General features: G+C 39.3%; 1 protein-coding gene across 2 annotated transcripts in view; it reads left to right on the top strand.

The window, feature by feature from the left end:
• The window catches only part of NCCRP1 (NCCRP1, F-box associated domain containing), an 82924-nt gene extending 77184 nt beyond the window's left edge, over window positions 1-5740 (top strand). The window contains exons 5-7 of one of the 2 annotated variants that reach the window (XR_015300062.1): window positions 1627-1765; window positions 3486-5276; window positions 5479-5740. Coding sequence is in view for 1 of the 2 variants with exons in the window: in XM_086938846.1 (XP_086794972.1) it covers window positions 1627-1765; window positions 3486-3623 (277 nt within the window). In the remaining variant the exon portion in view is untranslated. Of the gene's footprint in view, window positions 1-1626; window positions 1766-3485 lie in introns of both variants that reach the window. The other variant, XM_086938846.1, reaches the window with a different exon arrangement.
• The last annotated feature ends 8705 nt before the right edge of the window (window positions 5741-14445 follow it).

The following is a 14445-nucleotide window of genomic DNA, read 5'->3' as shown; positions in this document are numbered from 1 at the left end:
AAGGCTGGGCTTGGAGGATAAAAGGCTGTCCAGGAGGAGAAGCCCATCATGATCACATCATGTGGAGCACCCGGAAGAAGGAGAAGTGTGAAGAGTTTAACCCCTTTGGTGCTCATGATGGAGCGGTTCCGCCATGAGCGCCGGTTGCGCTGTGCTTATGACGGAACCATTCCGTCATGGCCTCGCCCGCTCAATAGAACCTTCAGCACAGCGCGAAAATTCGCGCCGCGCTGAAGGTCTTAAGCCAGAAGTGTCCCCTTAGTGAAGAGGTCTACCAGTCTCTGCTCATTTCTGGGGGAACTGACATGATTGTACTAGAACAGAGATTTCTGTCTCGCCTGACAGTCTGCTGTGGACTTGAGATATTGTTACTACCGCAGTTGGTGAAGAAATGAAAGTGAAAGTCGGTCAACTGCTGAAGAAGAAAGCCAGGATCAGCATGGAGACCGCAACTGCCACAGAGACATCATCACAAAGGAACTCTGCCGGGAGGCCGCAACTGCTATGGTGAACCCCTGGTCAGCAGTCACTGAGGACGGCCACCACTGCTAAAGAGAGGTGTGAATGTGCAGTCCTGCCCAGTGAATCCACTCAGAGAACGGTGACTTGAACAGTACTGCCGCCCAGACCTCAACAAAGAAAGGACTAGCTCCACAAGCGTGGGTGCACATGCCATGCCCTCTGTGCAGTCTGAAGTGCAACACAACCAAGGGCACGTGCCAGAGAATGATGTGCATTAGCATGAGCTTGACTCCGCTTAAGATTTTTTAAGCAAGGGTTGAAAAAAAACACATTGAACCCAGTTGCTGCAATAACGAGTGAGACTGCTTTGAGTTATCTGCACCTGTTCCCAATCCCTGCCTACTGCACATGGACCTGTAGAAACATGCTCTTGACCATCCTTGGAAGTGGATGGCCACTAGGGAGCTGGGGGATAGTAACACTTCCCTGTTAGATGCAACTGACCACAACTCTTAGTCTTAGCTTTGTGTAGTATTTGGGCTTGTAGTGTGGTCCAAAGTATTTTTCCTTGAACACTGGGCTGGACCTTACATTATTGTATTTGTTTGGGGAGTTCTGAGCACTTGCCCTCCACACTACCTCCCTGAGAAGGCTGTGACTGCTCACCCTTGCTACCCAGAGAGTCGGTGCAGAAAGTTCTGTACTTGGCCAGGTTTACAGAGCTATTGTAAGGTGCACACCAGTGGCAAATGCCTGTAGCCATCACGGTTGGTGCCCAGTATCCCCTACCTCCCTTGTGGCCTCCAAAACGAGGTTTGACATGCACTGCCCTGTTTAGTGATGGCATGTTTCTTCCAATCAGAGAAGTAGACAACAAATTCCTTATTCTGACCTATGCCTGAAATAGTAAGGGAACGAACTGTTTTTCATCATTAATGATAAATATTTTTGACCTTGTCAGTGACTTCTTTACAATATTTACTATTTGTCACCGGGATTTGCTCAGTGTTTCATTATGCACATATAAATCCAAAGGGCTAAGGTTGCTTTTTAGGGTGAGGGATGAGCTTGAGAAGGGTACTGAGTGAAGACATTATAAGAAGTTCACATATTTCCTGCATTTTGGGACCCACTAACACATTCTTAATTGCCTTTTAACTCCAGGTACGAGGACAGCAAACTGCATCAGTTTGTCTACGAGCTGCACGTGAAACTCCTTGGAGCCGATAAGAGCACAGTGATTCAAGAGTTCTCGCTAACACCAGAAGACAGCATGAGCGGAGACTCTACAGGATGGAAGAATGTAAGGAGGCATCCTGGGATACTTAGGGGCCAGCGGTTGAGCCCTTACACATTCAATAGTGAAAAATAGATACAGAGAGGTCATTTACACCATCAAAGAGATCCCCACAGTATGGTGTAAAAGAGACAGAAGGGAATTATGGTCCACAGAGTTTTTCCTGAATGCACTGTGTAACCTGTATGGAAGGAATGTGTCCATCAGTATGCCACCATTTAATAATGTAAGCATCAAGTGGTTCCTCAAGTGGTTTCCTCATCACTGAAAGCAGACTGCAGGATGTGAATGTTTATGCCCATCACATGGCATTACCGAGATAGGAAGGTTGTCACTCTGTGCCTGTTTTTAAGGAAAGGCATATAGACAGAAGGCAGTCTCTGCTTGATGGTGTCTTCCACTGCTCATTGTGTAAAACAGGGCTGGAATAGGATTCATTGTTCAAATCCCGATTACAGAATAATTTTAAAACATACCCCATCTCTTTTTGGTAATTCTTTGTAGCATGTTCAGGTACCGAAGCCTTAATGTCTGCCTAGAGGGTGGGCATTATAGGGAGTTAAACTCCCTGGAATCGCAGCAGTCTTCAAAAGGCTTTAAAATAACTTAATTATTCTATAGCAAAAATCAGTTAAGGTAGACCTAAAGCTTAATACTGTCCGGTGATGTAGTTGAGACCACACCACGTTTCAACCAACCAAGCCCCCAGTCAGGTTCATATTAACAAAATAGACCATAACCGCTTCATATCTTGCTATATTCTATCGTTCAAGTTGTTATTGGTGTGCATACGTGATGTCGATGTTCACATTGTACGTCATCCTGCAAGGCGAGTAGTTGTGCGATTTCACTCATGTCCAGCCTTTGAATGATTGTAAACAACCTGTTTTGCATCCTTTCCAAAACATATCCCTAGCTGAAAAGAGCATATTTATAATTTGTAAATAAAGCCAGTCAGTAAGCATTTAAACTTTGTAACTCACTGTAGGCATTTCCAATCAAAACGAAGTTTTGAAGAATTAAAATAAGGATAGTTTCATATGGACTCACTGTATACAGTCACTTATGATTATGTATTTTAGTGTGCACAAAAATGTGTTTATTTTACTATTTGTGTTTATCAACTAGTATTAAAAGCTATAGAAAGCCAAGCTATGGAAGACAGAACTTTAAAATGTGTAGAATTAAATCGTGCCTCTTCACCAAAGATTGTCAAGTGTTCCATTGTGTCTTTCCACGTGTGTTTGAATACATGAAGAGTAATCCACAACATGGTATCTCACGGGGCAAAAGGTGCTCATTCATTAAGTGTGCACCATCACTTTTGTTTGATGAAGACAGAAATGATTTAACTTCCGGTTCGTCTGTACCCGTCGCATATTATAAGATGGTACATTCCTCAGTCTTCTAAAATGAAGTACCGGGAAGGAGTAGTTGAGTTTTTACAGTCTTAAGGAAGAGACTTCTTGTGTCGGTGTGCTTGACACTCCACAAACCTGTAACACAGTCTCACTAACTCTGTTTGCCATTTGTATTACATACTTTCCCTTTGTTTAACAATAGCTGACTGACTGCCCTTCAACTTGTGATGCAAAATGTCCTTCTCCAAATCTCCACACCTCTATGTTCATCTGAGTCCTTGCGCCCTGAAAGAAATCTGTTTTTTTCTCATCCTCTTTGATCCAATGTCTTATTGCGCATTTTGTGTTTTCTTTTATCTTTCAAGGTTTCCCACGTCTTCAAAGCATATGGCCCTGGGGTGCGCCACATCCATTTCCTGCACAAGAGTAAGGACCTCTTTGTGGTGGGGTTCCATCGCACCCGCTTGACAAACACAGCTGTTTTTGTGAAATTGAGAGAGTGACCAAGCCTTTGTAGAAGAGAATATGGAACCTTAAAGACTGTTTGTGCCTCTCTATTTATAAAGAACCTGCCTTGAACCTTGTATGTGCTTTGTGTACTATGCAATAAAAATATTTCCAAAGACCAACAATACACTTATTTAACTGTTTCATTGTAGATTCTGTGACAAAAGGTCCCAATATGGCTACTGGCCATGTTTGTTCATGTGCATCGGTCATTTTTGAGGCACTTTCAGCATGTATGGTTCTACCAACCTGAGAGCTAGTAGATGATCTTTCTGGTTATGCCTTTGCCATCCTTTGCTCTGGATACAATTGTGGTCCTTCCAAAAAACATGCGAGCACGCCAAGAAGCATCTCCTATACTGAAAGAACAAGAGCTACATTGATTTATGGAAAAGTATTTTTATTTTATTTTGTTACCCTCAGTCTATCATCGTCAAAGTGTCTGTAAATGACATTGCCTTAGATTCCTCAGTGATTAACAAACTATGTGGCCAGCTTGCATCATTGTGAAATAGAGGCAGAACATCTTACTACTGAGTAATTATTGTACAATGTAGACGACAGACCTCGCTTGAAAACGCGTTTCCCTGTTTACAAGTTTTTCATTTAAACATCGACATTTACAGAACTCAAAAAATAGCAATTCCTCGCAGTGAAAGCCGAGCTATTGTGAGTGTTTTACTCACCCTGTGGAATAGCATTTTATAGAGTGCTGTACATTTCTACAGCTGATTACTATTGCATATGTTAAACAGCAAGTATTTTTTTTTAATTGGGTGCTTCAGTATCAACATTCAATGTTTACCAGATCCAATAGATTGCTCATGCAAGTTTCAATCACAAATCGCCATTTTGTCTGTTCAGCACAAGAAAGGCAGGAGTAACCCCCAGGATGAATGAGAGATTGCAAAAAAACTAAACTATACTTCAAAATCATTCTTACAACCTTTGAATGTCTATTGAGAAGAGAACTTCATTTTCAGAACTCCTAGTTACAGGCTTCACTGCCTACAGGATCCTGCAGAATCCACTAGCAATCTGTGTTACATATTCTTCTCCACATCTGACAGAGTGGAAAAAAGGTATATCATGGACCCCAGCAAGGTACGCACGCATAGGTTCAGTGATGCTAAATGTATTTTCTAGTGAGGTCATTAAACAGCATGACAGACTCGCAAGCGATTTGAAGTTACAGATGTCTCCAAAAACGAGCACACAAATTTGTGAAGAAAAAAAGGAATATATTAATGCTGTATCATCTACTCCACGGGAAGAAGCAGATGTGAGAAAGATGCCATGATGACCTCAAAAGATATGTAAAGGGCATTCTATTTGATAGACATGAACCCTTGACCACAGAAGGATGCACACCCACCCAAGTATTTATGAATTCCAGGGAAGGAAAGTTCCTTTTCTATACTAGATGTTTTCTTGATAGATGACATTGCTGTTGGAGCTGATATTGGGGCCTTACATACACTGGTGGTATGTGCTCATAATACCTAAAATATATGTATGTATACAAATGTAATTTTGTAAAATGTAGCAAGGAAGATCTGCATAGTAAGGGCCTGAATTAGTGTGGTTTAGTAAACTGAAATATATGTGGTAATTCCTGTTCCCCCAAATCTTGGAATTATGATTTTACAGTAAAACTACATCCCCGCAGTTTTCCCTAAGTAAACATCGGCCGGTCAGACCTGTCAATATATACCTGTGGAAAAATTCCTTGAAAATACTGGTAAGACGCAGAATGTAGTTCTAGCTGCACATATATTTACATCTCTCAGTATGAATAGGTCTTTTCTGTTAGCAAACATTGACTCATACAATCTGCTGACATTTGCTTAGGGAAAACTGCGGGAGTACGTTGATAGGCAACAAATGTATTATTCCGGCATGCGCAGTAATAAGATTTATGAATTCCAAACGTATTTGTGTTGTAATTGGATGCATAAGAAATGCCATCTGTGAAGGCATTCACACAGGGTATGATTGAAGAAGGGTCATCTTTTATTTTGCGTATATAAATGAAATACAACATTATAGCCATACAATGCGCAATAATTTGTAAACAATGATTTTTATTAATAAAGATTTTTCCTAACATTGACTCTGGCCATTCAAAGATGTCTTAACGACATGATGAACTTTTTTTGCATGTGATTCACAGCTTGAGGGCGCTGAATGTTTACTACCACCATACAAGGAACCTTGGCAACAACAGGCATCAAGCTACAACAAGTGACACCCTCCCCCTAAAAATACCACAAACCGCAAGATACCAAAATCTGTACTTTCAAAAGTATCCATGCCTCTCTCAAATGTTTCAATAACTTAGTAAAACCACATCTAGAACTATGGGGCATATGTATCGAGCCTTTTTCCCATTTGCAAACGGGCCGATTCACAGAATCGGCCCGTTTGCGAATTGGAAAAAGCCTTTTGAGACGGATCCCAAAAGGCCATCGCAAAATAGAGAATTCCTATGCTAGCCCATAGGAATGAATGGGAATTTATTCCTTATTTGTGAATCTCAATTTGCGATTCGCAAATAAGGAATATATAGGATTCGCAACATTTTTAGCAAATCCAACATACATTGCATTTTTCGCAATTCTCTAATTGCAATTCGCTAAAAATTGCAATTTAAGAATCTCAAAACTCTTTTTTGATTCATATGGCCCTAAATTAGTTATGTGCACTGTCCTCTCTACAGGTATACTCCAGTTTGAAATGTGTTTGAAGCAGAGGCACAAATCATGCCTTGAGATGTAATTCCTATCCCATGTGAATGGATGCAGGAGACAGTAGAAACTGTGGAGGCAATAGCATAATCCGATGTTCCAAAATATTTCAGTGCACCACATCTAACAACACAGGAGCAGACACATGCCAGCACCTATGAAGTGGACCATCATCTTATAAGATCTTCAGTCCGTCAGTTTAGACCCAGAGCCATCAAATGACCCAAGGACACACCCCTCTGCATTTGACGGACAAGCTATGTTAGTAGAAAGGCAAGACATGACCTGGTCTCAGATGACTCACTTTGCAAAAAGAAACAACAATATGCCATCGACCCCACCATCAACTAGGGTTCTCTAATTTCGGTCCTGGAGGGTCGGATCCATGGTAAATTTTTAGCATATACACATTTCGATAAATGTAGTTATCTTAAAAATAAGACATGCATCCGGCCCTCTAGGACCAAAATTGGAAAACCCCGAACTAGTGCATCATTATCCTTAAGGTCTTCAAACCCATGCTTAAGACTAGGATCCACACATATGGCTAAATGTTTACCAACTCCAGGAAAGTGTAAACCCAAGAAAAAAGGAGTAGAGAGTATTTTACTATTTTTATGTTGATCACTGCTGTTGCAGAAGCATTTTGCTTTGCTTCTTTACATTGCTTAGAATAACCGGTGTTAAATGGTTTGAATTCATCATGCCAGCAGTCAAGTTCCTCAACTGGCTTCCCATTGAAGGAAGATGCATTTTCAAGACTGCCTGCATCCCACACAAAGCCCTTCACACATATACACCCAACTATCTAAACAACAAACTCATGAAAGCAGGAAGGTCCAGAACTCTGAGGAGCTCCAACTCACTTCTTCTCATTCCTCCGAAACTGAAAATTGAAAACCACCCAAACTCGCTCTTTTTCTTGAATTGCACCCAGGATATAGAACACACTCCCCAGAGACCTCTAATGCAACCCCTCCTTCTCCTGATTCAAAAGGAACCTGAAACTCCTTCTCCTCAACAAATACTTTACCACACAAGCCAACTGAACTAGGCTCCAATAGCTCACTCTCCTCATGACTCCACCATTTGGAATAGTTGGTTATTTGATTGTTTGAACTATTTAATATATCATTCACTCCTTTAATTTATGCTCTCTATTGAGTTATGCTTGCTATTTTATGTATCCTATGTTAAGCTATGCTATGCTATTTCTTCTTTTTATGTAAAGCGTTTTGATACCTTCAGGTCTAACTAGCACTATATAAAACATATAAATACACTAGGTAAATTGATCATAAGTATTTTAGGCAACAAAACCTAAAATGTTTAAATTAAAAATGTATATATGTTAAATTGCTACCATTTCAGAAAAACAAAGATTTATGCTGCATGCTTGTAGTGATGACCTGTTGAAACTTTGTGAACCTATATCATTGCATCAGTGTAAATTTCAGGAAATCTTGGACTTCTGCTAGCGGGAAAGCAGTTTGGGAATTGTATAATAACAAAAGTCAGTGTATCACCTTTTACTGACTACATGAGCCATGTTTTTATGCATGTATATACTGGAAAAAAATAAAAGCCAAAGTGACGTTATAGTGAGGTTTGGCAATTAGATCTTACCCTGCATTAAAACCACCCCAGAAAGTTACTGAAAAAGACACAGGTTAAAGTGACGTTACAGTTAGGTCTTGAAAGGTGAAAAAAATAAACTTTACAAAAAAAAAGAAAACACCAAAATTCATCAGTTAAATATTACTGAACTAACTATAGTTTGTGCGAGTATCACTGATAACATCTGAAAAGACATTATTGATGATAGCTGTGAGCAGTCATCCTTCAGCCAGCCCCCCACTATGCATGGCAGAAGGCTGTGCGTAGATTGTGATTAGGTGCCTGTGGCAATGTTGGGCACAGGACCTGTGAGCAGGGTGGGTTGGTGAAGAAATGTACTGATGAAATCTCAAATGATATTGAAGACATCATCCAGCGATTGTGTCTGTGTGCTACATGCTTTGCGGGCTAGAGTAATTGAACAAGTTAAAAATCAGAACAGTCCATTAAAATTAACTAGCAGATTATTTACATTATTGTTATTATTGTGCAATAGAGATTTCATTTGTGTCAACTCACCCACATTCAGTAGATTGAACTATTTTTACTTATATTCACTTGTCTCAGAAAAACAGCTTTGAATGATTTTTATGGGTTTACACACTTTATAAAGTTTGTCCATCAATGCCAAAACTATTAGTAATTCACCTTAATTGTGATACCCACCAAACAAGTCACAAGACTTAGAATTTACAGTAGAAAGGTTGATATGCATGCATTAATCGATGATAAGCTATCTTCTGAAAGGTGCATTGGACAACCATCCGCTGTTTTTCACACTACACACCTTGTTGAGATGAGAACAATGGCATGCAACTTAAGACTCATGCTTCAAATGCTGTGTGTCAAAATGTGTAAGTGATACATCCCACATTGTATTTATTTGAAGAATAAGCAATTCCTCACAAACTTGACAGAGGTACTGCATCCAAACATAAACTCATTATAAACCTTCATTTAACATGCAATTTGTCTATAGCTATGTATAACAACTTTTCCACAAGGGACTGTGGCCAGCTATGCACAAATGGATAATCTTTTGTAAAAACAGTCTTTGACTCTCAGGTTTTTGATGAAAAGCTTTGCTATTAAGGCAGAACATGCTTTTAAACATACCTTTGCAACCCACAAGAGGGATGAATTACAAATAATATCCTGCGGGTGAAACAGATGTTTGTGCCCACTTTTTGCACCCCAGGGTGCTATGACCCCCCAGGTGCTTGTGCAGTCCCTCTGCAAAAATGATAGCACTGGCGCACATGTATAGCCAGCGTTATCTTTAGAGGGTGTTCCCTTATTTCCATTGGGACGTAAACATGACCCCAGGAGGTGCTCTGAGAGTGTGCCTGTAGTATGCATGTATTGTACTGTTTAAGTAATTACTAGGTTGCTTTAAGGAATGTCTTGGTTATGTTCTATCTGATGTTCTAAGAATTGTATGATGTGATGTTATTCTCATTCTGAGCCTGTACTCTCAAGTTACTAGTCGTGGTTTATTTACTCTTGGATTAAATTTTAACTTATTCATATTTATTCTTGCCTTCTTGGATTCATTCTTATGAAGAACCTTATTACATTTATTGGCGACGTTTTTTTTGGAGAATTCTTCATTCTGAAACCCACCGACAGTAGGAATTTAAGGATTTCTCGAAGAACTGTGTTTGAAAAGAGAAATCAAGAAATCTGCATTCAGCACTTTCTCATCGCTATGGAGCTTGAAAGAAATCGGAACTGTGAGTTTTATTTTTAATTTCTTTTCCGATTTGGAGATCGGATCATCTTCAACTGACTATTCCTTACTTACTTATTTGCTTTCGTTTAAACACGGTGCTGTGTTCTTGACTCGCGACATTCTGCGGCTCGTGTTCTCTTGGCGATCTGAGGCACAGAGAACAAAGAACGTCATATCTCCGACAGCAACACGCAGGAGCGTATATTGTCATTTCCTTTATTGACGGAAACACATCGGAGTGTTGGAATGCGTGTAGCGTCATCACGCTAATCACGCCAGCGGCCATTTTGTGCAAGTGAGAAATCGCTCATTGAGTTACATTGCAATCAATTAAACGTACTAGGCGATTACCACTTTAAACGGCAACGAAAACGATCGTTTGGAGCGGATTTTGGTGCCTGTTCATTTGTTGATATTTGGCAACATTTTACAAGTAAGACCTAAAAAAAATTTTTTTTTTTTTATAGTTTGTTCCACATGGCTTCTTCAAGTAACAGTAACAGTGGAATTGTTGCACCTCCATCATTTTTAACTGCTCCTGGCAAGCCTCCAACACCCAGGCAAAAGTGGTTACGTGTTTTTACGAATTATTTGGAGGCAATAGATGCTTTAGATTACTCTCCTTCAAGGAAAAGGGCTATTCTTTTTAATCATTTAGGAGATGCAGGACAACAGTTGTTTGATAATCTTGCTGTTGTTCAGAGTCCAGTGGATGATGACACATGGAATGTATATACAGAGGCATTAGCTCGACTAGGTAAACAATATAAAGATGAACCTTCAGTCATGGTTGAACGTCATGTTTTCTTTAAGAGGAAACGATCACAAGAAGAGTCCATAGAGGATTATTTAGCAACGTTGCGTGTTCTTGCCTCAAAGTGCGATTTTGGTACTTATCTTGAAACTGCTCTGCGAGATCAATTGGTTTTCAACTGTTTTAACAAAAAAATTCAAGAGCGAATTTTAACTTGCAAAAATCCGACTTTGGATGAAGTTATGGTGATTGCCAAAAGCATCGAATGTTCGGTTGTTTCATCAAAAATTTTAGCTGAACAGAATGCTTCTTTGTCAGCTGTTTGTAATGTTTCGCAGGCAGCCAATGATAATTGTACAGTTAATGTTGTTTCCAACCGTTCAAGTGAAAAAAAAGTGTCTGAACAGAAATCTAATGTATTTTGTTACAGGTGCGGTTCAAAATTTCATGTGGGGAACAACCCTAACTGTCCAGCACAAGGTAAAAGGTGCTCTAATTGTAAACGCATTGGTCATTTCTTCGCATTGTGCCGTTTACCTAAGGATAAAACAAAAGTTAATATGGTGTATTCTGAAGAAGAAATTTGTGATGCTTTGAATGTTTCTTCTTTATCTTATATTCAAATTAATGCTTTGAGTGGTTTGAATATCAAAGGTCCAATTTGTAAAATATTAATAGGTGTGCAAAGTGTACAGGTTATTGCAGATTCGGGTTCACCAATTACCATCTTAGATGAACATACTTTTCATAATTCTTGGGAAAATACAAAATTATTTCCAACTGATGTGAACCCTAAAGCCTTTGGTGGGTTTGATATAACTATGCGTGGTTATTTTCCAGATGATATTCATTTTAAAGGGAGAATAATTCACACCAAGATCTATGTGGCGCTTAATGGTAGAGATATTTTGGGTTGGCAGGATCAGGCTAGTCTTGGGATTATGTTAAAACCAGGTCATCCGGAACCTGTTGTTTTAGGCGAGTTACCTATTTTTGCTTTTCTAGATAATTGCAATGATCCTATTTTGTGCAATATTTTGGAAAAATACAAAGCAGTTTTTGATGAGAGGATTGGTTTGGTAAAAGACTTTGAACATACTATAAAATTAAAGGAGAAAGTTTGCCCTGTCATTCAGAAAGTTCGCCCAGTTCCTCTGTCAGTTAAACAAGATTTGAGGAAACACCTTGAGTCTTTGATTGCACAGGACATTATTTCCTCTCGTTTAGTTAGGTTACTGGCTAGGCTCCAAGAGTTCAATTTTGAAATTAAGTATCTGCCGGGTGGTAAGAACATCCTTGCAGATTGTTTATCACGCATTCCTCTACCAATACATGGGTCGGTCAGTTCTGATCTTGATTGTGTTTTTTCCATAGATGATGCTCTTCAAGATTTTAAAATCACTAAACAGGATTGGTTACAGGACATGGAGCAAGCATTGTTTGCAGAATGTTAAGAGATTTTTAGTTAAGGGTTGGCCTATGGACAGGAGTATGTCCATGGAGGAAAAACATTATGCACTGGTTGCATCTGAGTTGTCTGTTTCTGGTGACATTTTATTTAGACAGGACAAATTTGTTCCACCTTGCGGAATTAGACAATCTATTATCTCCTTAGCACATGAAGGGTACCCGGGCATCACTGGCACTGTTTATAAAATCAAATCAACTTATTGGTGGCCTGGCATTGACAATCAGGTCAAATTGTTTGTCAATCACTGTCCACAATGTTTGTGCTCAGACAAACATTGGAAGTTGTCCAATTCGCCGTTAATACCTGTAGAATGGTTCATTGACGGTACACCTCATGAAATTGTAACTGACAACGGTTCACATTTTGTTTCAAAGGAATTGAATGTGTTTTTAAACAACTCAGATGTCAAGCATACTTTGGTTCCCCTGTATAGTCCATCATCAAATGGTTTGGTTGAAAGAGCAAACCGTTTGTTGAAGGAGGCGGTGCAAACTGCTTGTGCAAACAGATTGGATATTTCTGAATTTCTTTGTAAGAAAATTTGGAACTATAATTGTACGCCACACAGTACTACTTGGGTTTCTCCTTTTGTTTTACTTCGTGGCCGTAATCCAATTTCTAAACTGAATCCCTCTTGGCTGATGAAAAATTCTCAAGTCAATGTTGATTTATCTAAAGTACGTGTTCGTGTTAAAATGAAGCAGGAGTGTTACAAAAATAACTATGACAAACGTATGCATGTTGCAGAAAAATCTTTATATGCAGGTGATTGGGTTATTATCAAAAAACCTGTTAAAATTACTAAAGGTCAGTCCAAATTTTCTGCTCCCGTTAAAGTTGTAAAGGTTTCTTGTGCAGCAGCTCTTTTGCATGAAAGAGGTTGGTGGAGCAAGAATGCCCTCATTAAGGTTACTGATGAACAAGTTCCAACAAACAGGATCCAGGTTTCTCAGATAATTTGGATTCTGTTTGGTTTGGTGTTGGTGAAACTTCTATGGCTTCACGTGTTCCTATTAATACTCCAGTGAGTATTTCTTCTGATTCTACTTCTTTGTTGACTGGTGGTGATTCAACAAGAAATGTGTCACTCCTGTTTTAAATGCTGATGGCAAGGGGGATGGTGTGGGTGTTGGTCGTAGGGTTATAACTGTTCCTGTTAGATTTCATGACTACATCTTGAACTAGTCTTTTCTGTGTTTCAGAATAATTCTATTTTTTACCTGTTCTTTTATTTCTTTCTTCTTTGTTCTTTTCTTTTCTTTTATAAGGGGAAGGATGTGTAGTATGCATGTATTGTACTGTTTAATTAATTACTAGGATGCTTTAAGGAATGTCTTGGTTATGTTCTATCTGATGTTCTAAGAATTGTATGATGTGATGTTATTCTCATTCTGAGCCTGTACTCTCAAGTTACTAGTCGTGGGTTATTTACTCTTGAATTAAATTTTAGCTTATTCATATTTATTCTTGCCTTCTTGGATTCATTCTTATGAAGAACCTTATTACAGTGCCACAAACGTGTTGCACTCTCAGAGCATCCCCCTAAGGGCAGCCTTTTGGAAGGGGAAAGGAGGTTCGATCGATACCCCAGAAGTCCCCTAGTACACGGAAGCAGTCACTCTGTGCTCTTGCATGTATGGTGAGCTATAACCCCTCTTTAAATTGCTGGCGGGTTGCCTCCTGCACGAAGAAAGATGAAGTAATTGCTCTGTATTTTACTGGCTGCACTGCACCCAAAGCAGCGTTAGTTTGCGGCTGCCCTGAGGGAAAACTAATCATCATATTAAGGTGCACTATCCCTGTTTGCACCTTATTCATCTGTTAAAAAGGTGCACCATTGCACAAACAAGGACCGCACCCCATAAGTAATACAGGCCCAAGTTTACTCATCCTTTACCTTGTATTAGAGCCAGTATGGCTTGCGCCCAAAGGTTTACTGGTAGGTAAAGTTTTCACCTTTCCCACCTGTTAAAAAGGTGCACCATTGCGCAAACCAGGACCGCCCCCCCATAAGTCATACAGGCCCAAGTTTGCTCATCCTTTTCCTTGTATTAGAGGCAGTATGGCTTGCTCCCAAATGTTTATTGGTAGGTAAAGCATGCACAATACCTTTACTATGCAAAGTCACACTTAGCTAGAGTGTTTACCGCATGGTTAATCGTAGTAATTGTTGCCTGTACATGACTGTACAATGTATATATTCAATGATAAGACCAAAGGTTAAACCTTTGTTATAGTTAGGAAAACATAATTTTTCTATATAAACAAAACTTAAACAACACAAACATTAGAAATTCTAAAGTTATAGTTATACCGTAGATTTATTATTTACCACCACCTTTACTTAACTATAACTTTATGTATTCTTTATATACAAATCAAAATTAAACTACACAGTTAATAAAGTCTAAACTTATACGTATACCTTATATTTATACATTACTCAACACTATCAAATTACTATGTCATGCACCTCCATACACAGTTTTGTCACCTC

The sequence above is a fragment of the Lissotriton vulgaris genome, chromosome 9 (genome assembly GCF_964263255.1).
Source record: "Lissotriton vulgaris chromosome 9, aLisVul1.2, whole genome shotgun sequence".
NCBI lineage: Eukaryota > Metazoa > Chordata > Amphibia > Caudata > Salamandridae > Lissotriton > Lissotriton vulgaris.
This window is presented reverse-complemented; position numbering and strand designations above follow the sequence as displayed.